Genomic DNA, 21,622 nt, shown 5'->3' with positions numbered 1-21,622 from the left:
CCTAATCATGATCACTTGCTGCTGCAGCCTCCATCAACTTTTGCTTGCTTTCATTACTCTTTTATTTTTTGGTTATCCTGTTAGCATGCATTCATTTTATGAAATTGAAAATGTTTTATTTCATGTCTTGTGCTATTTCGTCTGAGTACACTTCTTTAACACATAACTTATATGTTTGCTTTCATGCATTGAAATGCGTGCTTTAGCTTTTATGTATGATCAAATTGATAAGCTGACAGGTGTAAGAGTACGCAACTAACACTTGTGGCTGTGGAGATTGTATTTGTGCTTTCTTTTAGATTTATCAGGATATAGGGTGGACCACTTGAAGTAACTTTAATGGGTAGACAAGACTCTAGAGGATACCACAAGGGATACCACAATGACATCTTTTGTGCTACCTCACTGAAGTGCTTCAGACCGAATCAATTTCAAACCTAGCATTGTAAAACTTGAATCATATTATGGGTTTGCTGAGGCTCCAAGTTTCATTTCTAAGAAGGAACTCTGAACCCTCGATACATTAATACGATACATCCTTTGCGTGTACATTTATAGTTTGATACTTGAAAAATTGCCTATTTTTGGTGTCAAATTCATCCTGACATAAAGAATCCGAAAAGACAAAGGCAGACTTGCAATCTGCATATATATGTGAAGACTGTCAATTTATCTTTCTTGCATCTTGAATTCTTTATACCCGGGACAAATTTGATACTGAAATTAGCAGTTTTGCACAACCTTTTTGTGTAATTTGTGCTGCATGTATGACTTTCTGTTGGAATTTTGGAATCATTGTATCATCATTTTTTATGGAACTTTAGAATCATTGTATAATCAATTTTTATGAAAAAAATTCACAAATGAGAATGCCTCCATTTACGCAGGACTTCATAGGATTGTTTAAGTAAACCCTGCAGTACTTTACTTTTGGCACACAAATTATATTTATCATTGTTAAAGAAGTAAAATAGAATGATTTTTTCAAGTGCTTACGTTTGGAATCTTTCACATAATCTGCTTTATATACTTGGCCTAGCACCTTTCAAGTGCACACCCATGTGGCTTATATACTACTCTCATAAAGTGGTTCTTTTGTCATCTGCTTTGATCTAAATAATGGAACCATTCTGCAGATAGTGAAGTTCTTCTGTTTGCAGAAAAATATGTTATTATCATTTTGGTACTTATTATTTAATACGATCCCACCAGATATAGAATAGTCACAATTTAGTATAATGGTCATCTTTTATGTATTTACTAGAGCAACATGGTAGCAGAGAGCTTTATGGTTGTGTCGGTTCCATATTTATTCTGTGCAACATTTTTTATCACTAGAATGGAGACATCACATAGTGGGATGTGTCATGATTTTCAAGAGTAGCAGGTTCTGGCCACATATTTTGTCTTCTGTCATCATTCTCTTTCTTCTCATTGAAATATTATTTTTACACAATTACCACTTAAGAGGGTTATTGTTCTTTCTGCATTGGAAGGTCATTTGGGATCAAAATTCTCTGATCAGACAATCAGTAATCAGGTACAATTCTCATCAAGTCTAACCTTTAAGAAAATGTATTCTAGAAAGAAAAAAACTTTAAGAAAATGATTCTTTTTTTCAATTCTGTTGCTGTTGGATGCTAAATTTGTGGACCCCTTTACTGTCTACATCCCACTATGACATGTAATTAACAGAAAGTCGTCTGCTTGACGTATGTTCCGTCACATCTTAAAATGTGACTGGGCTGGGCGTAAAGTGCACTGCATGCAGGATGTGAGCTAATCTTGAAAAGGCATCAAGTCAGTTTTATGGTTAACGACTTAATGTTAATCCTGGATACTCATCTAGTTCTGCTGGTTTATTCACATTATTTGCTAGGTTAGTGTATCACTCTAGGATGTTTCTTGGCTGCTGGCTAAATATATATTCTCACTCTTAATAATGAATCTAGTTTTGACTTCCTAGCTATCTAACTTACCTCTGTTCTTTTCATGGATATACACTAAAACATGGTGGTAAGAAATGCAGAATATTCTTTCTGCATCATGATACCACACCAATTTCATGTGTGCAATTAACAAAGAATAACTTAATAGCCTACCTTTCAAAAAAATATTTCGGTTGTATAAAGTGTCAACAGACTATATAGCCTTGTCCAAGGAAAAGGGCAAACGACAGCACAAAAAGAGATGTTCAAAAAGTTTGAATCTATGCATATCCTAGTTACTCATTTGCACCAAAGCAATTCAAGAATATTAGAAGATGGAGCTATTTCACTCGTTTGACTCGTTTCCCTGCTTTTTGCATGGCCCCTACATGCATTTTGGATGGGCGTCTTTCCCTCCTTAACTTCTGGGAGCATTTATTTAGATCGCCAGTGTATGGTACATATCTGCTATCGAGAAACTCAATATCCATCACGAATCCACTTTGCTGCCCTTGCAACTCCACTAAGTGTTTTTTTTATATATTTCCTTTTCCCTTCTTTTGAATAAATGGACATCTACTCAATTTACACAAGCAGTGCCCTGCTAATGCCAACCTCTTGCACCTGCACCCTTCTCTTTAAAAGGCAAGGCAATGCACATAGTATAGTCCAATAGCACTAGGAGTTTGTGATGGACACTAGTGCTCCTTCGAAGTCTGGGACAGGTTTCTTCAAAACTTGCTTCAATGGAGTTAATGCTCTCTCAGGTTTCTTCGATTCTGTCCCTGTCTTGCTCAAGCATGAGATTGGAGAAGCCATGTTATATGTATTTACTTACTCGTACCGCTCCATATTTCCTCCTCAACCTAGCTGCTAACTTGCGGTATATATTAACTTGCTATTTTGCAGGGGTTGGAATATTATCCATTCCTTATGCATTATCTCAAGGGGGGTGGTTGAGCTTACTTATCTTCACAACTATAGCAATTATCTGCTTCTACACTGGGATTCTCTTACAAAGGTGTATAAATTCAAGCTCACTTGTTAAGACCTATCCTGATATAGGCGAGCTGGCTTTTGGACGGAAAGGAAAAATCATCGTAGCAATATTCATGTACCTGGAGCTGTACCTTGTGGCAATTGATTTCATGATATTAGAAGGCGACAACTTGGATAAATTATTTCCAAGTGTCAACTTCCATGTTGCTGGACTCAAGATTGGAGGCAAGCAAGGGTTTGTTCTGATTTTCAGCCTGTTGGTTTTGCCGACAACATGGTTTCGGAGCTTGAATGCGCTAGCGTATGTCTCTCTTGGAGGAATCTTTGCTTCAATCGTTCTCATCGCCTCTGTTACATGGGTAGGAGCATTTGATGGTGTTGGTTTCCACGAGAAAGGCGTGCTTTTGAACTGGGCTGGTATTCCAACTGCTATGAGCTTATATTCCTTCTGTTTCAGTGGCCATGCCGTTTTCCCCATGATATACACAGGAATGAGTGACAGAAAAAAGTTCCCAACAGTAAGTAAAGCAGTTCTTTCACTGATCTATTGTGTTTGTTTGACCAAGAATTTGTATGCCCAACTATTATGGTTCTCTTTTGCTTTACATGTTCTTAGTCAAAGCAAAATATAACCTTTTTAACTGATCGGATAAAATATATGTTGCACATACAAAAATGTTAACTCCTATTCTGGGAACTGGAATCCTGTCAAACTTTCCGATTACATAAAGTTGCAGAGTCCTAGCTAGTGACATCACCGCGCCTTCTTCTCCTTTTACGATTTCAGGTGTTGCTCTCGTGCTTCATCGTCTGCACTCTTGGCTATGGGCTGATGGGCGTCGTTGGGTACTTGATGTTTGGCAAATCGCTGAGGTCCCAAGTCACCCTGAACCTTCCGACAAGGAATTGGAGCTCCAGCATCGCCATATACACTACCCTGATCAACCCGTTCACCAAGTTCGCGTTACTGGTGACTCCAATAGCAGAAGCGATCGAGGACAGCCTTCATGTTGGCAAGAACAAGGCTGTCAGCGTTACCATTAGGACTGCGTTGGTCGTCAGCACAACCATCGTGGCGCTTTCTGTGCCATTCTTCGCCTACGCTGTTGCCCTCACGGGCTCATTCCTGAGCGGCACTGCCACGATGTTGCTGCCATGTGCTTGCTACCTGAAGATCAGATCCAGAACCTGCAGAAAGCTGGGGTTCGAGCAGGTGGTTTGCCTGGGTATTATCGTAGTTGGTGTAGGAGTTGTGGTCGTTGGCACTTGCAGTTCCCTGAAACAGATTGTTCAAAGCTTATGAAAAACTGTATGATGTGGACGAATCATATGTGGAGCTGACTATGGTAAAGTTATATCTGTTCTCTGTACTTGTATTTTGGCAGGATATAGATAGGCATTTTCAGGCTACGAAAAGGCTGGATAAGAAAAATGCCTAATATCTTGTGATACGGAGACTTACTTCTTCCAAAGAAACTGGTTGCATCTATTATGTTTATAAACATTATTCACATGTCTACTCTGGGGTTGTTTCTTACTATTGATTGTTCAGCAGAGTTCCTGCATGCCTCTCTTTTTTGGGTAAGAGGACATCATATTCAGGTCTGCATCCAGGTCGTAATTTTCAGGTCAAAGATTCAAAGTCTGCTCTCTTCTTCAAGACAAGCACTCAGCCCATGACAAACAAGCATACTGATACGCATTCGTATATTTTCATATTGTTATTATAATTTTGCCAGAAGATGCACGTTCGTGTACTATGTAATGCAGTGGCAGAGGCGGCCGTGGCTCCCTTATGATTTCGAATTTCTACTTATAGCTCGTTTGGCAACCAAGAATTCATTTCATTTGATCAAAACGAAATGAAATTCAATTTTTGACAGGATTTCATTTGGTTGAATTTGAATTCCGGGTTGAAAAATCATGTTTGTCTACCACATGGAATTGAAGAGTGAGAGACAATTCTAAAAAAATGATGGCTTTTAGAGAAAAATTGAGGCTAGTTATACTGTGATTTCATGGAATTTGAGATTGAATTCCTGTGGTTAATTCCGTGCCAACCAAACAAGTTGTTTTTTGAAATTCAAAATGAATTCTACAATTCTATGCCCAAATGATGGGTGCAAACGAGCTGTAAGTCCTTCTATATTCTTTGCAATTTCATCATATGAGCTTCATATTCTTATGATTTAGCCCTCCCTAATAAATCATCATTTTATTCTGATCCTCCCCGTATCATTTTCCTGCCTCCGCCCTGATGTAATGTCTATACATTCAAGTTGAAATAAACAGTACCTGTGACTTCCATCGGTATCTGGATATGGTGTCGGCACAGATCCTCTAACGTAAGTGATGAGTGTGAATTCTCAGCCCTAGCTTAATTGATGTTTTAAAATATTCAAAAGTCATATTTTAAGTGCCAAAAAACTTTTGTATATACCTATAAATTGTCATGCATACCTGTTTTGTACACACACACAAATATATATATAGGGCAGCACTAAACCGTAACCTACCTTAAGAGTTCCTGTTTAACTTAAACAGGAACTATTCCCCTGTTTAGAGCATCCCCGACCCGACCACTCCCAATCCCGAGAAACAGACCACCCCGATCCCAACCACCTTCTTCCCAACCCGACACGGGCGAGCGAGCGGCGGCAGAGGCCAATGCGAGGGAGCCCGCGGCGGCCGCCACGCGCCGCCCACCTCCTTCCTGTCGGTGCGGCCAAGCGAGCGAATGATGCAATCTAAAAAGGACGGACAATATTTTTACGATTGTGTTTGAACCGCTTGTCGGGATGATGCAAGTAATACGGCGTTGGAAAGCTATGAACCAGGCGCACCTTTTTCGTATATAATGTTTTTGCTAATTCTTAACGGTTTAAGAGAAGTTTGCAAATTATCGTCCGCCGGATTACGACCAAACAAAAACCAGCGGACGGTATTTCTACGATATATTTTGAAGCAAATGTTGTAATGATGCAAATGATACGGCGTTGGAAAGCTATGAACTAGGCGCAACTTTTTCGTGTATAAAGGTTTTGCTAATTCCTTATGGTTTAAGAGCAGATTTCGAATTATCGTCCGCTGTTCGAAACCGTCAGGAAGTTCACATGGTATAAACGAGGAAGATATAAGCGGCGGAGGTTCAGAGACCGCCGGGAAGTTCACAGTCTATAAAACGGAAGTTCACTCGTGCATCGATGGAAGTTCAGAACGTTCACGCCCGTTGACCTCCTTGTTCTCTAACACGGGCAAAAATTACAGTCGGCGGAGCTTCAGAGACTGTCAGGAAGTTCACAGTTTATAAAACGGAAGTTCACTCGTGTGGTCGATATAAGTTCAGAACGTTCACGCCCGTAGACCACAGTTATAGGCGTGGTACGCTGGGAAGTTCACATTGGCTTTTAGGGAAGTTCACGTATGCAGATTGAGAAGTTCACTAGGTAATTTTCATGAGAGTTTACTTGTACAGAAGTTCAGATGCCCTATCATGGGAGTTCGCTCGTACAGACTGAGAAGTTCACCAGCTAGTTTTCATGGGAGTTCACTTGTTTAGACTGAGAAGTTCAGATGCCCTTTCATGGAAGTTTCGTTTGTTTAGACTGAGAAGTTCACTGTTAGTTTCATGGGAATTCGCAAGTTTTATTTGGGAAGTTCACTAGCTGGCACGCTGCAAAAATAGGGGTGTAGTAGCCTTGTTAATCTGGATTTGCAAAACTTCCTCGCCAAAATTTTTGTACTAGGGAAGTTCACGGTCTATAAAATAAGAAGTTCACACTTGTATTTAGAAAAGTTCAGTACATTTACGTCCGGACACCTCCTCCTTCTCTAGCGCGGACAAAATATTACAGCCGACGGAGGTTCAGAGACCGTCATGAAGTTCACGGTCTATAAAATGGAAGTTCACTCGTGTATCAATGGAAGTTCAGAACATGCACGCCGTGTTGCCGCGTAAGATGTACTGATTTTTCTTCGCGTTTCTCAAACTTTTTCAGATTTGCACAAACGATATACCGTTGGAAAGCTACTGAAAATTCTCAGCTTTTTCATATGTAATGTTTTTCCAAATTCTCCACGGTTTAGGAATAATTTCAAAAATACCGAAATCGGATCAATCTAAAATGGACGGACAGTATTTTTACGATTGTGTTTGAACCGCTTGTCGGAATGATGCAAGTAATACGGTGTTGGAAAGCTATGAACTAGGCGCACCTTTTTCGTATATAACGTTTTTGCTAATTCCGTACGGTTTAAGAGTAGATTTCAAATTACCGTCTGCACAGATCACCCGTACTGCGTGCGCGTGCAGAATATAGTGCAGCGAGGGAAAGTTCACATCCGCATAAGCGGAAGTTCACTCGTGCAGGCGTGGGGGTTCGCTTCGTTCCCTATTTAGTTAAACAGGAACCGGTTCCTGTTTAGCTTGTAGGTGTGTGTGTGTGTATATGTTCATTTGTGTGATATATAAGAAAAACTATAATAGTGAATATTGAATGAATAGTGCATCCACAATAATAGCCAATATTTGTATTTATTTTTTACGTAGTCCACACCAAGTTATTGCACCTATGTGATTCTGCAAATGTATCCATATGACACGAAACTATCTCTTCTAATGGGGGACACACGAAACTATGTCATGCAATGGGGGAGGGGGTCACGGGTTTATTCGTGACTTGATTTCAAAGATTTAAGAAAAAACCATTAAAGTATCCTCTGGAAACCGAAACCCTAGTTCACACATAATAATTTTGCTCGATGGATTGTAGTAGGGTGTAGTAAAAATCTATAGGTATGTGTGAAAAAATTTCTTAACTTTTGAAAACTTTAACATTTTATTTCTTTAAAAGTGATAGGTGTTATTTTTCGGTACCATAATAGAAAAAATCAGAAGATCTAGTTATGTAAAGACACACCAGTCAAGCTAAACGTTAGGTTGGTTAGGTGTCTCCGGGCTAGTTCTTTTTAGCTTCGGTTTCTTCAGTAACAGCTTTAACTTCTCTGCCCACATAAATCACGGTGGGGAGAAGCTATTGAGAAACCTAATTCCAGTTTTTTTAGCTTCCATCGTTTGAGCTTGCTGGCTTGAAATTTGTTCGTCAGAAATTGCGCTTCCCCTGCGACTGAATGAAGACCAACCACGGGGCAGCGCCTGCAACTGAAGACCTGCGTCGCTGCGTCAAGGCTCCCGCACTTGCCGTACATGTCGATGAGTGCCGTGGCCACGACGCCGTCCACCTGCCCCCTCCCGGCAACGAGCGCATGCAGCCACCTCCCTTGCTCCAGCGCCTTGAGCGAGCCGCACGCGGCCAGAGCGCCCATGACGGCCGCGACTGTTGGGCTTGGAGACCCACGCGGCGGCAGCGGTTGTTTCTGGCGGCCCACACGGCGGGGGCGGCGAACCTGCAGGGCGGCGGAGGAGCGAGGGAATCTCCGGCGGAGGAAGGTGGCGGGCCTCCCGGCGAGAGGAGGGTGGCTGACCCCGGCGGATGGAGGTGGCTGGCCCCGACGGATGGAGGTAGGCGAAGGGAGAGATGCAGATGCGACGGGTCGCAGGGTCGGGTTCGGGAGAAAAAAAGATCGATTGAATCGGTACGGGTGGTAATCTCGTCGTAATTAGCTACATCTCCGTGGGCGAAGAAAGGTGGAATTTTTCAGAACCGGGAAGCTGTCCTGGACTAGCGTTTTCTCGTAGACGGATTTTGAGGGTTGGATTGATCATAGAAATCGGTTGGAGTGGAGTCCTTTTCGATTTCAGGTGCTTTGGACCTAGAAGTCTTTTTAGAATCCCAAAGAACTGGCCCTTAGCTCAGTATGATCGCTGATCCAAAAAATTGCATGTTCAAAATGACCAAAACCATTATTAATAAAAACTAAAAATAGTTGCGCACTTCATTGATTCCCGTCCAAGTCTCGGTACGGAGTAATATAATTTTTCCATCACATATTAAGTGATTCAAATTTATTCAAATATGAATATATTTATATCAAAAAATATTTAAATACATGTAATATTTCGTCATTTAACATGGGACGAATGGAATAATAGACAGGCCCCTGTTGATCTTCTTTTTTTCTTGTGACGGACAGCCCCCTTGTTGTACGGAGAACAGGTGCCAGGCGACGAGAGGAAGAACAGGACAAGTCATCCATACGATCCGGAGACGAGCACCTGCCGAGAGTTCACATGGGCCTGCTGGAGCTGGGGCAATTCTATTGTATTGGGCCTAATCAATACAGACCGATCAAGGGGAGACGAGCACCTGTCGAGAGGGGAGTACTCGTCGAGAGGGAGACCAGCATCCACACGATCCGGAGCGGTTTTGTCGAGAGTTCACATGAGCCTGCTGGTGCTTGGACAATTCTATTGTATTGGGCCTAATCAATACAAATCGAGGATCTATTCCCTTGGGCTTAAATCCGTTTTTCTAACATGTACGCACAAAAAAAGAGAGATTCTCAAAAAAAAAAGAGAGAGGGAGAAAAAACATTTGGCTCACAGATGCCTCTTCTTTTTTTTTTGAAAGGCCCAGATGCCTCTTCTCTCTTAACGGAAGACAAACATTTTTTTTTTTGAAAAAAAGTGTCGTGCTGGTGTCATGACAGATGTCATATGATAGTTTAACTTGGGGCCGATGGACGAAGGAGGAACCGGAGGAATGAGGACGTGAAGAAGAACACGCACGATTCACACAAGAACACACAGATTTACCCAGGTTCGGAGCCCTCTTGTCGAGGTAAGACTCCTACTCCTGCTTTGTTGAATTCGTCGAGATAGGCAAGCTCTACAATGGCGCTCCTTGAGCTGTATTCTTGAGGAAGAAGAAGAAGAAGGGGAAACCCTAAAATGTCTAAGTGCTCGATCTTCTCTCCGGGGAGGTGTAGTGCTCTATTTATGGGCCAGGCATGTTACACTGACATGCGGGCCGAATCTAACGTCACCTTCCTTGGGCCCCGCGGGCACGCGGCTCGGTTCCCTCCAGGCAGTACCGCAGGGGACAAGACAACTTGACTTTTCCCTGCCAGCCTGCAACGGGTACAGCTATCCTCTGCCGGCTTCCGTCATAGATTCCCTTTCGGTGCTTCTCTAGCGTGGTCACCTGACACCGGTACGCAGACGCTGACTGCTTTTCTGAGATGATGATGACGCTGCTTTACTTTGCACCGCGTGGTCAGGATAAGACCGTTGAAGGATCTCGGCACCACCGAGGTCAAGGGGCCCGTCCTTATCCTGCAAACTTACAAGATAAGAAAACTATGCCGGCATACGCCCGGGATGCCTTCTTAGCGTTAGTTTAACTTTATGATGCCGGCATACGTTGCTATGCCGGGTTTGCCTCCGTTATCTCGGCTAGAGTTATGTCGCCATGACCCTACCCGAGGTCATCCCCTCGACACTAGTCCCCGAAGCTGTTGTGGTCCGGCATAGAAGGATGTCGGGTAGCGACAGTTTCCCATAGATAGACCACTAACACCTACTTGGGTCCAGCCGAGAGGGATGCCAAGACAACCCCAGGTCCTCCTAGCCGAGATCAATTCATTCCGGGACTCCGGGTTGGCGTTCTTATCCAGCCCTTAGCCGAGATTCTTTCTTCTCCATGACCGACAATTAAAAACTTACTTCTGCCGACATAACCGCCACCAACGGAAGGATAACGCTTGAGTTACTGCCACCGTGCTTTTTGATGCGTGCGTGTTGTCGCGTCGGACAGTAAAGCCGACAGAGCCTTTAAGGATAGAACTTCAGTTCCCACGCGAACACTTATCCTCTGGATCTCGCAGGATTCTCGGCGGCACGCCGCGCAGTAACCGAGCGTGCGCCTTGATGAGCATAACTGCCCAAATCGTGCACAATCTTCCCGTCAGCCACTAAGGTGGTGGCACGGGAAATGCGCACCCCATTACTTCGCCTCATATATAAAAGGAGGAGGAGGGCGTGGGCAAAAAACCCTTCGCACTCCTCGCTCTCTTCGCCCCTTCGTTCTCCTCTGGTAAGCCTTAACTTTTACTCATTTCATGCTTGTATCCCACATACGGCTATGCCGGCACTTGTCCAATATAAGCTTATCTCGGTTCAACCCGATTCCTTTGTGCAGATGTTCTCTCTTCAGGGAGGGAATACGGGGGCTCTCCCGACAAGCGCTCCGCCGCCCCGCGCAGATCCGCTGACGCTGAGGATCCGGACTCGGAGGATTTCATGCCAATCCCCCATGCCGGTCCTCGCAGTACTGAAAGTAAGGACCTTTGACACTCTTCTGTAATTTCTTCAATATCTGTTAGTAAAATACTCATACTTGCGTTTTTCCGGATATAGCCGACTCGGGCGAGCCTGCCACGGAGGCGCCGACTCGGGAGAAACGCGCCGTCTCAAAGAAGTGCGCCGCCGAGAAGGACCTTCCGGCGAATGTGAAGCGTAAGAGGGCTGCGGCTCGTGGCCCCAAGCCCAAGCCCTTGGTCGTCGGGTAAGGCCAATCTCACCTCGATCGCTTATGTTGGTCTTCTTCTTTCGTTGTCAAGCAAATAGCTAAGTTTTACTTCTACAGGGAGGCTTTGACGGCCACACAATCTCAGACGTGTATCGCGTATGAGATTCCGGTGGCTCATTCTTCCCATGCCGAGGCCTCAAACCCGGCTACGGGTGGGACTGAGACCGCCCGGGGTCCGACATCCCCCACCCAGGATGTCGGCTCAAGTGCCGACGCCACGGTCGTCGGCTAGACCGAGATTCCTTCGACCGGGGTCTCGGCGACCGAGGCTGCAACCGAGGTAGCCCCTTCCTCGGCCGCAGCCGAGACATCAACGGAGCCGCCGGCCTCCGAGACGCCGCAAGACCCGGCGACGGGTCCCCAGGACCTCCAAGAGCCGCAGCCGACTCCGATGCCGCCTCCGTCTACGTCGCGGCCGAAGGATGCCCAAGTTGCTGCCACACAGGCTAAGAAAGCCAAGGGCCCTGCTACTGCAACAAAGTCGGCAACCCCAGGCTCCGCTGGCCCGCTGCCTTCCGGCAGGCCGCAGGACGTTCCCCATCGGACAACCAATGGGCACACCTGGGGTCATTGGGCCAGTCCGTCATGGACTGGAACAATGCTGATCACTATGAAGTGACCTCCAGCAGCGTGCAGTCGGCACGGCAGAGCCCCTTGGTGGGGCCACCGCCGGCAGCGACTCCGGAGTCGATCTCGACCCGGATGTACCAAGCCAGGGTGGCTTTGTTCGAGGCCGGCCGAGCCACCGAGGTGTGAACAATCCTTCAAAAAACTTTAACTTCTAAATTTAGCATCGTATCCGTATTCTTAGTCCCCGAGGTTTAGGGCAAGTAGAAAATAGTCGGCCTGAAGCTTAGAATACTTCAAACAGTTATTCTCCGAGATTCAGGCCGGGTTTAGAATAGTCGGCCTGAAGCTTAGAATACTTCAAATACTTATTCCCCGAGATTCAAGTCGGGTTTAGAATAGTCGGCCTGAAGCTTAGAATACTTCAAACACTTATTCCCCGAGATTCGGGCCGGGTTTAGAATAGTCGGCCTGAAGCTTAGAATACTTCGAACACTTATTCCTCGAGATTCGGATCGGGTTTATAATAGTCGGCCCGAAGCTTAGAATACTTCGAACACTTATTCCTCGAGATTCGGGTATTAACTTCCTGTTGCGGTAATCTTAGCTGTGAATCACTGTTTTGCAGCTTTGCATGAATAAGCGCACCGCCATCTTCAAGACTTTGCTAGCGAAGTACAAGAAGTTGGAGGCAGAGCACAGGGCTCTGAAGGCTGAGCGCGAGAGCCAGAGTAAGTATATCCTACCGAGATAAGATCTCTGTCCGAGTATCAGTATTCTGCACACACTAACACTTATTCTTGTTCACAGCCGGGGACAACGCTCAAGTAGCGGAGCTGCTAAAGCGCGTCGCCGAGGTTCAAGGTAACATTTCATCCTCAGTCCGGGTTCCATTCATATTAAATGTCAGCCTCTGTAATCTGCATCCGTTTAAACAGATGAGAAGACTAGCCTGGCCGATCAGCACCGAGAAGAAATTACCCGGCTGCAAGCGCAGATCGCGGCGCAGGCGCAGATCGCGGTGCAGGCTGAGGCGCACTAGGCCGATGAGAAAATCCGCCTGGAAGACGAGGTGAAGAAGGGCAAGGCCCTCGCTGCCAGCTCGAGACTCGTGCCACTTCCACCGAGTTGGAGGACGCCGAGAAGGCCGGCTTGCTTGAGGTCCTCCGTCGTGACATCATCAAGATCGAGAGCATGCTGATGAGTAAGTTGAACTTCTTCATTCAGTTACTTGTTTGAATAGTAGCACTAACATGCCGAGATTGACTACAATTCCTCTGCTTCTGCCAGAATTCTTCCCCTTATCCGTCCAGCATGCTCAAGATAGCGTGAGTGTCGCTCCCCGGAAGAGGGATCCGGCGGTAGCAATGGGGGAGCCCTACGAATGGGACTTGGTGGACTACCTAGTGAGCATCGTGAGCCGGGTTAAGCCTCTCAAGTCATTCGGCATCGACATGCTGGACGCCGCCCTCCAAACCTTCCGCGCATTGTGGCCCGGCGAAGAGGTTCCGATGGAGATCCCGGACCTGGCGAGGCGGTTACACGAGGCCCCGTCCTGGCTGCAAGAATGGCGGGAGTCGGCTGCACGCGTCGGTGCCGACGAGGCCCTGTCGTTTGTACTATCTTGGTACGACGGCATCAACCTCGATGTGCTGCAGACAATGCGGGCTGGCTCCCCCCATCTCTCTGATCCGGAGTTGGTGGTCAAACGCAAAGAGCGAGCTACTCCTTCATACAATATGCTGACGTGAATAAGTTTGTTGAGGGCCCAATCTCCGACGCCGAGGCTGAGATGACGGATGGGGAAGAGGAAGCGGAAGAAGAAGAAGCCGTTGTGGAGTCGGGCTCCACTACGCCGAGTTCCGGCACCAATAACCCTGATGTATCTTCTTAGTTTATTCATGAAAAATTGTAGAATGGTTAGATCCCCGGAATGCCGGGTGCAAGTGTAACCGACATACTTCTATCCTCTCAATTTTAACTAAGTCTTTTGTTTATCAAATTCCCGACCGAGTCCCCGAGTGCATTTTTTTTCTCTTAGTGAAATCTTAGAACTTCGGTTCTTTTGTCTGTCTAACCGGCGTTCGACGTATGAATCGCAAAGTCATAAAACCACTCTCTCAAAAAAAGTAACTCGAAGAATTCGCTCGGCAATAACCGAGTTACAATGAAATGCCGAGTTAAGATAACATGTATCTCGGATCGCCTCTTTGCTTGCTTCTACAGTCATTTTTCATGTGGTCGGTTATTTTATATCCATTTCTAGCTTTCCATGAAGCCGGGTTGCGGACAACAGCGAAGTCATAGAGGAGTTTTTTCAATACCGACACACTACTAGATTAACATAAGATTACGCAACCAAACCATGCCGACATACAAAAGAGAATTGTAACAAAGCACTTAAATTTAAGTCCTTGAGTTTCTTTTAAGAACCCGGCAGATAATTTCGTTGTCTTAATCAAAACATTCAACATAATGAAAAAACGATACACATACTCAGCTCTCAAGTATAGAACGGACGAAGCAATGCTACATTCCACGGCCTCTTGGTCTCCTCGCCTGACCGGTCCATCCTGTTCGCCTTGGGATCTTGTGCATCTATAAGATAGTAAGAATCATTGTGGAGTGCTTTGCTCACAATGAAGGGTCCTTCCCATGGAGGTGATAATTTGTGCATGCCGGTTGTGCGCTGCACAAGCCAAAGGACCAGATCTCCTTCCCGGAATACTCACGGGCTGACCTTTCGGCTGTGATAACGCTTTAGGTGCTGTTGATAGATGGCCGACCGAGATAGAGCCAATTCCCGTACTTCTTCGAGCATGTCGACATAATTTTCTCGGGCCTCTTTCACCTCGGCCTCCGTATACATGGTTACTACTGGAGAGTCATGTTCAATGTAGGCTGGTAGGACAGCTTCCGCCCCGTACACAAAGAAGAATGTCGTGTAGCCTGTAGAGCGATTGGGAGTCGTCCTGAGACTCCAAAGCACAGCCGGGAGTTCATCCAGCCAGCATCCCGGAGTACGCTCCAATGGTTCGATTAGCCGGGGTTTTATGCCGGCCAAAACCATGCCGTTCGCCCTTTCAACTTGCCCATTGGATTGAGGATGTGGTACGGAAGCAACATCCAGCCGGATTTTCTTTTCAGCACAGAATCGCGCGAAAGGTCCCTCCGCGAAGTTCGTTCCATTATCCGTGATGATACTGTGCGGGTACCCATATCTCAAGATGATATCCTTCAGAAATGACACCGCGGTTTTGCCGTCACACTTTTTTATCGGCTTGAGCTCAATCCATTTGGTGAACTTGTCGACCATGACCAGGATATGCGTCATGCCTCCTCGCGCCCGCTTGAACGGTCCTACCATATCCAAACACCAGACGGCAAAAGGCCAAGTGATTGGAATAGTCTTGAGTTCGGATGCCGGCATATGAATCTTGCTGGCATATCTCTAGCAGCCTTTGCACTTCCTGACTATGTCTTCTGCTTCTTGTAGTGCACTCAGCCAGTAAAAACCATGCCGGAAAGCTTTGCCCACTAGCGTTCTCGAAGATGCGTGATGGCCACACTCTCCTTGATGAATATCCCGAAGTATTTCTTGTCCTTCCTCCGGCTCGACGCACCACTGTAGGACGTTAGTGACGCTCCTCTTGTAAAGCTCGCCATTGATGATGGTGTACGCTTTTGCTCTTCTCTGGATTTGTCTTGCCAACTGTTCCTCTTCCGGGAGACTCCCATCTTTGAGGTAAGACATTATAAGTTGCGCCCAGGCCGGCACGGGGCGAGTGGTGAAGATCGGCTCATCTGGTTTGTCTATCTCCATTGGTTGAACCGCCATTGCTTCCGCTGAGTTAAGGCGCTCAGTCCCCGGGTTATTGGAACCGTTGTCACTGTCAATGTCCATGGGGGTGGCGTCAGCTTCTGAACTTGTCGGGATAAATATCGACTCCGATTCTGGCGAGGGTTTGATGGACGGTTTCCGTAAATGTTCTAACGCCACCCCAGCTGGAATAGCCTGTCGTGTCGAGCTGAGTTTCGACAATGTGTCGGTTGCTTCATTTTCTGCCCGAGATACATGGTGAAATTCACACCCGTCAAAGTGACCACTGATTTTCTGAACGTGAAACCGGTATAGCGCCATATTGGCATCCAATGCATCCCAGTTACCAGAAGCCTGCTGGACGACAAGATCCGAATCACTGAAACATTGGATCCGGTGAACTCCAATTTCCTTTGCCATTTTCAATCCATGTACAAGCGCTTCATACTCGGCCACGTTGTTGGATGCTGCGAAGTGAATTTGCAATACGTACTTAAGCTGATCGCGCTTTGGCGAGGTCAGAACTATGCCGGCGCCAAGCCCGCTTTTCATCTTAGAGCCGTCAAAATGTAATTTCCAGTAGTTAGTTTCCGGGGGCGGTGGTTCGTACTCCATCTCGGCCCAATCCACCAAGAAATCCATCGAAGCCTGAGATTTCACTGCATCCCGTCTGTCGTACTGCAGCGCATAGGACGCCAACTCGACGGCCCATTTTGCGACTCGGCCGCTCGCATCTTTGTTACTCATGATTCCCGAGACGGGTGCCTCACATATAATTCGGATCTGATGTGCCTCAAAGTAATGCTTTACCTTTTTTGCCGCCATATATACGCCATACGCCATCTTTTGGTAGTGGGGATAATTTTGCTTGGACGACGATAACACCTCGCTCAAGTAATATACTGGCCTCTGCACCGATTTGCCATTTTCATCCCTTTCCACTACGATGACAGCACTGACAACTCGATTTGTCGCTGCAATGTATAACAACATAGGCTCCTTCTCCATCGGCGAAGCTAATATAGGTGCCGTAGCAATCATCTTCTTCAGCTCTTGAAAAGCTAGGTCTGCCTGTGGTGTCCACACAAATTTGTCGGTTTTCTTCATCAGCTGGTATAAGGGCATAGCCTTTTCCCCTAGCCGACTAACGAAACGACTCAGCGACGCTAGGCATCCCGTGAATTTCTGCACATCTTTGAGGCGCTTTGGCAGTTTCATTCTTTCTATAGCAGCAATTTTCACATGGTTTGTTTCTCTTCCTCGGCTTGATACCAGGAAACCGAGCAACTTTCCTGCCGGCACACCGAATGTGCACTTGGCCGGGTTCAGTTTCATTCGGAATCTCCGCAGATTTGCGAATGTTTTCCGGATATCATCCAGGAGCGTGGCGCTTTTCTTGGTTTTTATGACGACATCGTCGACATACACTTGCACATTTTTGCCGAGTTGATCGTGCAAGCACTTCTGCATGCACCTTTGATAGGTAGCCCCTGCATTTCTCAAATCAAACGGCATAGTGCGATAGCAAATAGCCCCGAACAAGGTGATAAATGATGTCTTTATTTGATCATTAGGATTCAGCGATATTTGATGAAAACCAGAGTACGCATCCACAAAATACAACAACTCACACCCGACAGTGGAGCCGATCACTTGATAGATCCGAGGTAATGCAAAGGGATCTTTGGGACATGCCTTGTTGAGGCTGGTGTAATCGATACACATGCGCCACACCCTGGCAGTAGTTGGGTCGTCTTTCTTCTTCTCGACCATGACCGGGTTTGCCAGCCAGTCGGGATACAACACCTCCATGATGAAGCCGGCAGCTAGAAGCCGGGATACCTCTTCTGGTATAACTTTCCTTCCGTCGTCAGTGAAGCGTCGAAGGGGCTGCTTCACCGATCTTGCGTCTGGTCTGACATGCAATGAGTGCTCAGCTAACTCCCTCGGCACACCTGGCAGGTCTTGAGTTGACCATGCAAAGATATCCTGATTCTCACGGAGGAAGCTGCTGAGCTCGCCTTCCTATTTCTCCCCCAGGCCGGCACCAATGATGACGGTGCGGTCCGGGAACTCGCTGTCGACATGTATCTTCTTTGTCTCCTTGGCTGCCTGAAAAGCCACACTTCCATGGGGATTGGTCATAGCCGGCAGGCCAATTTGTGCCGCCTGAGCCATCGCAACAGTTTCTTGTAATTTCTTCTTCTCGCCAGCGATGACCAGCGACTCGACCAGAGCGGATCCTGCCGCCGTGCATTCAATTGAACGCTTGTAATTGCCAGAGATGGTTATGGTACCATTTGGTCCCGGCATCTTCATCTTGAGATAGCCAATGTGAGTAGTTGCCATGAACTTGGTGAGTGCCGGTCTGCCAAGCAGGGTGTGGTACGGACTATTGAGGTCCACCACCTCGAACACTAGGTTCTCAGTCCGACAATTCTCCCCGGTGCCGAATAAGACGTCCACTCGAATCTTGCCTACCGGAGCACAAGACACTGCCGGCACAATACCGTGAAAGGTAGTCCGGCTGGGTTCAAGCATGTTATCTGTAATGCCGAGCTTGAGCATCGTGTCCCAGTATAGGATATTGATGCTGCTCTCATTATCAATGAGAACCCGAGTGAATTTGACGTTAACGTCGGGCCCGATGAGTGTCGGATCAACCACCAGGGCGTATCCGCCAGGATTGGGCATAACCTTTGGATGGTCTACCCGGTTCCAGTTGATCTCCTGCTCCGACCAATACATGAATTTTGGGACTACCGGCATAACAACATTGACTTCCATCTCTCGCATGCGCTGACTTTGCTTGTCAGTAGCCTCAGTGATTAAAATCATGTAGCTTTGGTGATGCTCTTTGTACCCATTTCTCCCGGCATACCCTTGGATTTCTTGTTCCTCCACCTGATTAACAGCGTTGTTTGCCTGATGGGGTCCCTGAATCTGTGCGTTTGCACCTGTGAGAGGTGGAGGCGGGGGTAATCGACTGGCCTCACCCTTCTCGGCTCGCTGCATCTAGCTACAGTGTTGAGTGATATGGTTCGCCGGCTTGTTGGGGTTAATCGTATGAAAACGACAAGGCTGATCCAACATCACCTTGAACGTATACTTCGGCTTATCCTGCCAGGGCTTCTTTTGCTCCCCCTTCTTAACCTATTGTTGATTTCCTGTTTTCTGACACTGGTTTGAACCGGCATCAGGTTGGTCCTGAATCGCAGCGACATGGGTTGGCCCATATCGGTAATCCTTCCTGTCATCCCTTCTTTTGTTGCGGTGATCTTGATGATCATTCCTCCGGAAAGCCCCAGCAGGATTGTATGTCGGCTGCTCCCTTTGTGGCTCTACCGGCATCAGCGATGGCTGAGTCGGATCACCAAGCGCGTACATGTCGGCGATCCTGATCATTTCCGACAGAGTGGCCGGCATCTCTCTTTGCAGTTTTTGCCACAACATGCTGCCGTGTCGACATCCTTGGGCAAACCACGCTATGGCTTGCGATTCCACTATCCCTTCACAGGAATTGCAGAGATTTGTTCCATCTTGTCAGGTAATCCCGGTCGGTTCGTTGTCTCTTTGCTTGCACATGGACAACTGTTGGGGACGATTTGGCCTTTTGTAAGTGCTAGTGAAATTACTGACAAAAGCTTCCTCAAAGTCTATACAGCAATTGACACTGCCCTCCGGCAGGTTGTTCAGCCATATTCTTGCCGGCCCTACCAGCATCTGGGGCGAATAGCGTACCGCCCATCTGCGGTTGCCGCCTGCCACGCTCACCGTCGTGACATAGTCTTCCAGTCAATCTTCCGGCTTAGTGCTGCCGTCATATGTTCTTGTACCCCTGGGCAGCTGGAAACCCGGGGCTGGTCTCTCCCTCATGATCCGATGCGCAAAGCAACACGGTCCCGGAGGGCCTTGTTCCTCCAGAAGTTCGGAGATAAATTCTGTCAAGCCGATGTCGGGCATCCAGAGGTGATACTTGTTTGTTCCCAACTCTGGCTCCAAGTGGGCCGAGATTGTCGCGCTCCCGCCTGATATAGCCCTCGTCAGCCATGGCCGAGTATCCGTCATCGTAACGGTCATAACGGTGATCTTCACCTCGATACAGGGGGTTGCGCCCGACACCCTGCTGTCCCGCAGCAGTATTTGGTGCCGGACCCCGAGGTCAGTGCCCATGATCAAACGAGTAACGTTCTTGCTGGTCTCGACGATTGTTGTCGGGACGTAGACCACTTTGGCTGTCATCAACCCAACTGAATATTTGTTTCTCAGCCAGGGTTGGGTCATAGCGTTCTAACTACTTATCCCGGCCAGAGTTAACGCTTTTGTCCCGCTTACCACCAGGCGAAGACGCTTGCTTGTCAACCCGGCCACCAGCATCTGCCGCCGAGTGACTGACCTACGATGCACCGGATTTACCGTGCATTCTCATGTATGCCTCATTCTGCTCCTTAGTTGTCTGTAGCAACTCTTTTACGCGCTGCTGCTGCTGCCGAAGTGCCTCTCCTGTAAGATTCGGCAACTCCTCAGTCGCAGCCTCGGCAGCCCTGAGATTTTTGGCTAGGGTATTGTATTTCGGCTTTAGTGCCGAGGCAAAACTTGCCGACACAGCTGGCACACCCCTGCCATCTCTTGTCATCTCGGCATTCAAGTTCTTGCCACGGTTACGCACTTCCCCAACTCTGCTAGGGTTAGTAAACGTAGTAGAACTAAGACCATGAGCTTTGTTATACTCACGAAGTGAGATCTCGAGCTGTTGTCGGGAGTTGGCAACGTCGACTGCTTCTTTTAGCAGCTTCTGTCTCTCCAACTCCAACTCCGCCTGCAGCTGGGCCGGGTTAGCGTTTGATGCTACCGGCGCAGTTAGCCGCTCGATGGAGGCCTGGATCGAAGTTGGCTTTGGCGGCAGAGCCGATGTGCCGGCTTGAGCGGTGATGTTCTCCGGCTTCTCCAAGTGGAGCTTCGCCGTTCTCCCGGACTTGGTTGGGACCGCGCCACTTCCTGCAGCGTCCCTTCCCGTATCAGCACCGTGAGCGGTCACCATGACCTCCACACGGTCAGCAGGGCAGTCAACATGCCAGCCGCGACCCGTGCAGATGGCGGGGGGATCTTCGGCCATCACCACCTGCTCCGGATACCTGCAAGGGCTATCAGTGGCAACATAGACCTCGTGCATGCCGAAGTTGATGAAGCGGCCTGCACAGGGAAGCGGTGCTCCGTTGAAGCAGTCCGCGTTGTTGTCGATGAAGCCCAGAGAGCCGAATCTCTGGACCAAACCAGAGACCACGCGTTCTCCGGTGACGAGGAAGCTTCCCGTCCGGATGAAAACTCCAGCCAGCGCCGCTGCTGGCCCCACGGTGGGCACCAACTGTCGTGGTGGTGTCACGGCAGATGCCATAGGATGGCTTAACTTGGGGCCGATGGACGAAGGAGGAACCGGAGGAGGGAGGACGTGAAGAAGAACACGCACGATTCACACAAGAACACACAAATTTACCCAGGTTCGGAGCCCTCTTGTCGAGGTAAGACTCCTATTCCTGCTTTATTGTATTAGCCGAGATAGACAAGCTCTACAATGGCGCTCCTTGAGCTGTATTCTTAGGAAGAAGAAGAAGAAGGGGAAACCCTAAAATGTCTAAGTGCTTGATCTCCTCTCCAGGGAGGTGTAGTGCTCTATTTATGGGCCAGGCATGTCACACTGACATGCGGGCCGAGTCTAACGTCACCTTCTTGGGCCCCGCCGGGCACGCGGCTCGGTTCCCTCCAGGCAGTACCGCAGGGGACAAGACAACTTGACTTTTCCCTGCCAGCCTGCAACGGGT

The 21,622-nt window shown here is 47.5% G+C and overlaps 1 protein-coding gene across 1 annotated transcript; it reads left to right on the top strand.

The window, feature by feature from the left end:
- The first annotated feature begins 1,573 nt into the window (after positions 1 to 1,573).
- LOC100834390 (amino acid transporter AVT1I) lies at positions 1,574 to 4,446 on the top strand. Its single transcript, XM_003564002.4, has 3 exons — positions 1,574 to 2,695; positions 2,838 to 3,445; positions 3,715 to 4,446. Exons 1-3 carry the CDS (start codon positions 2,620 to 2,622, stop codon positions 4,228 to 4,230), a joined length of 1,200 nt encoding a protein of 399 aa, XP_003564050.1. The 5' UTR covers positions 1,574 to 2,619; the 3' UTR covers positions 4,231 to 4,446.
- Positions 4,447 to 21,622: the final 17,176 nt, after the last annotated feature.

Source organism: Brachypodium distachyon, chromosome 1 (genome assembly GCF_000005505.3).
Source record: "Brachypodium distachyon strain Bd21 chromosome 1, Brachypodium_distachyon_v3.0, whole genome shotgun sequence".
Classification (NCBI taxonomy): domain Eukaryota; kingdom Viridiplantae; phylum Streptophyta; class Magnoliopsida; order Poales; family Poaceae; genus Brachypodium; species Brachypodium distachyon.
This window is presented reverse-complemented; position numbering and strand designations above follow the sequence as displayed.

Bases quoted from the DNA above. Each gene is read 5' to 3' on its own strand.
- LOC100834390 (XM_003564002.4), top strand. From the start codon at position 2,620: ATGGACACTAGTGCTCCTTCGAAGTCTGGGACAGGTTTCTTCAAAACT. The intron at 2,696-2,837 runs GTTTCTTCGATT...GCTATTTTGCAG, and splicing joins TGGAGTTAATGCTCTCTCAG to GGGTTGGAATATTATCCATT. The intron at 3,446-3,714 runs GTAAGTAAAGCA...TTACGATTTCAG, and splicing joins ACAGAAAAAAGTTCCCAACA to GTGTTGCTCTCGTGCTTCAT.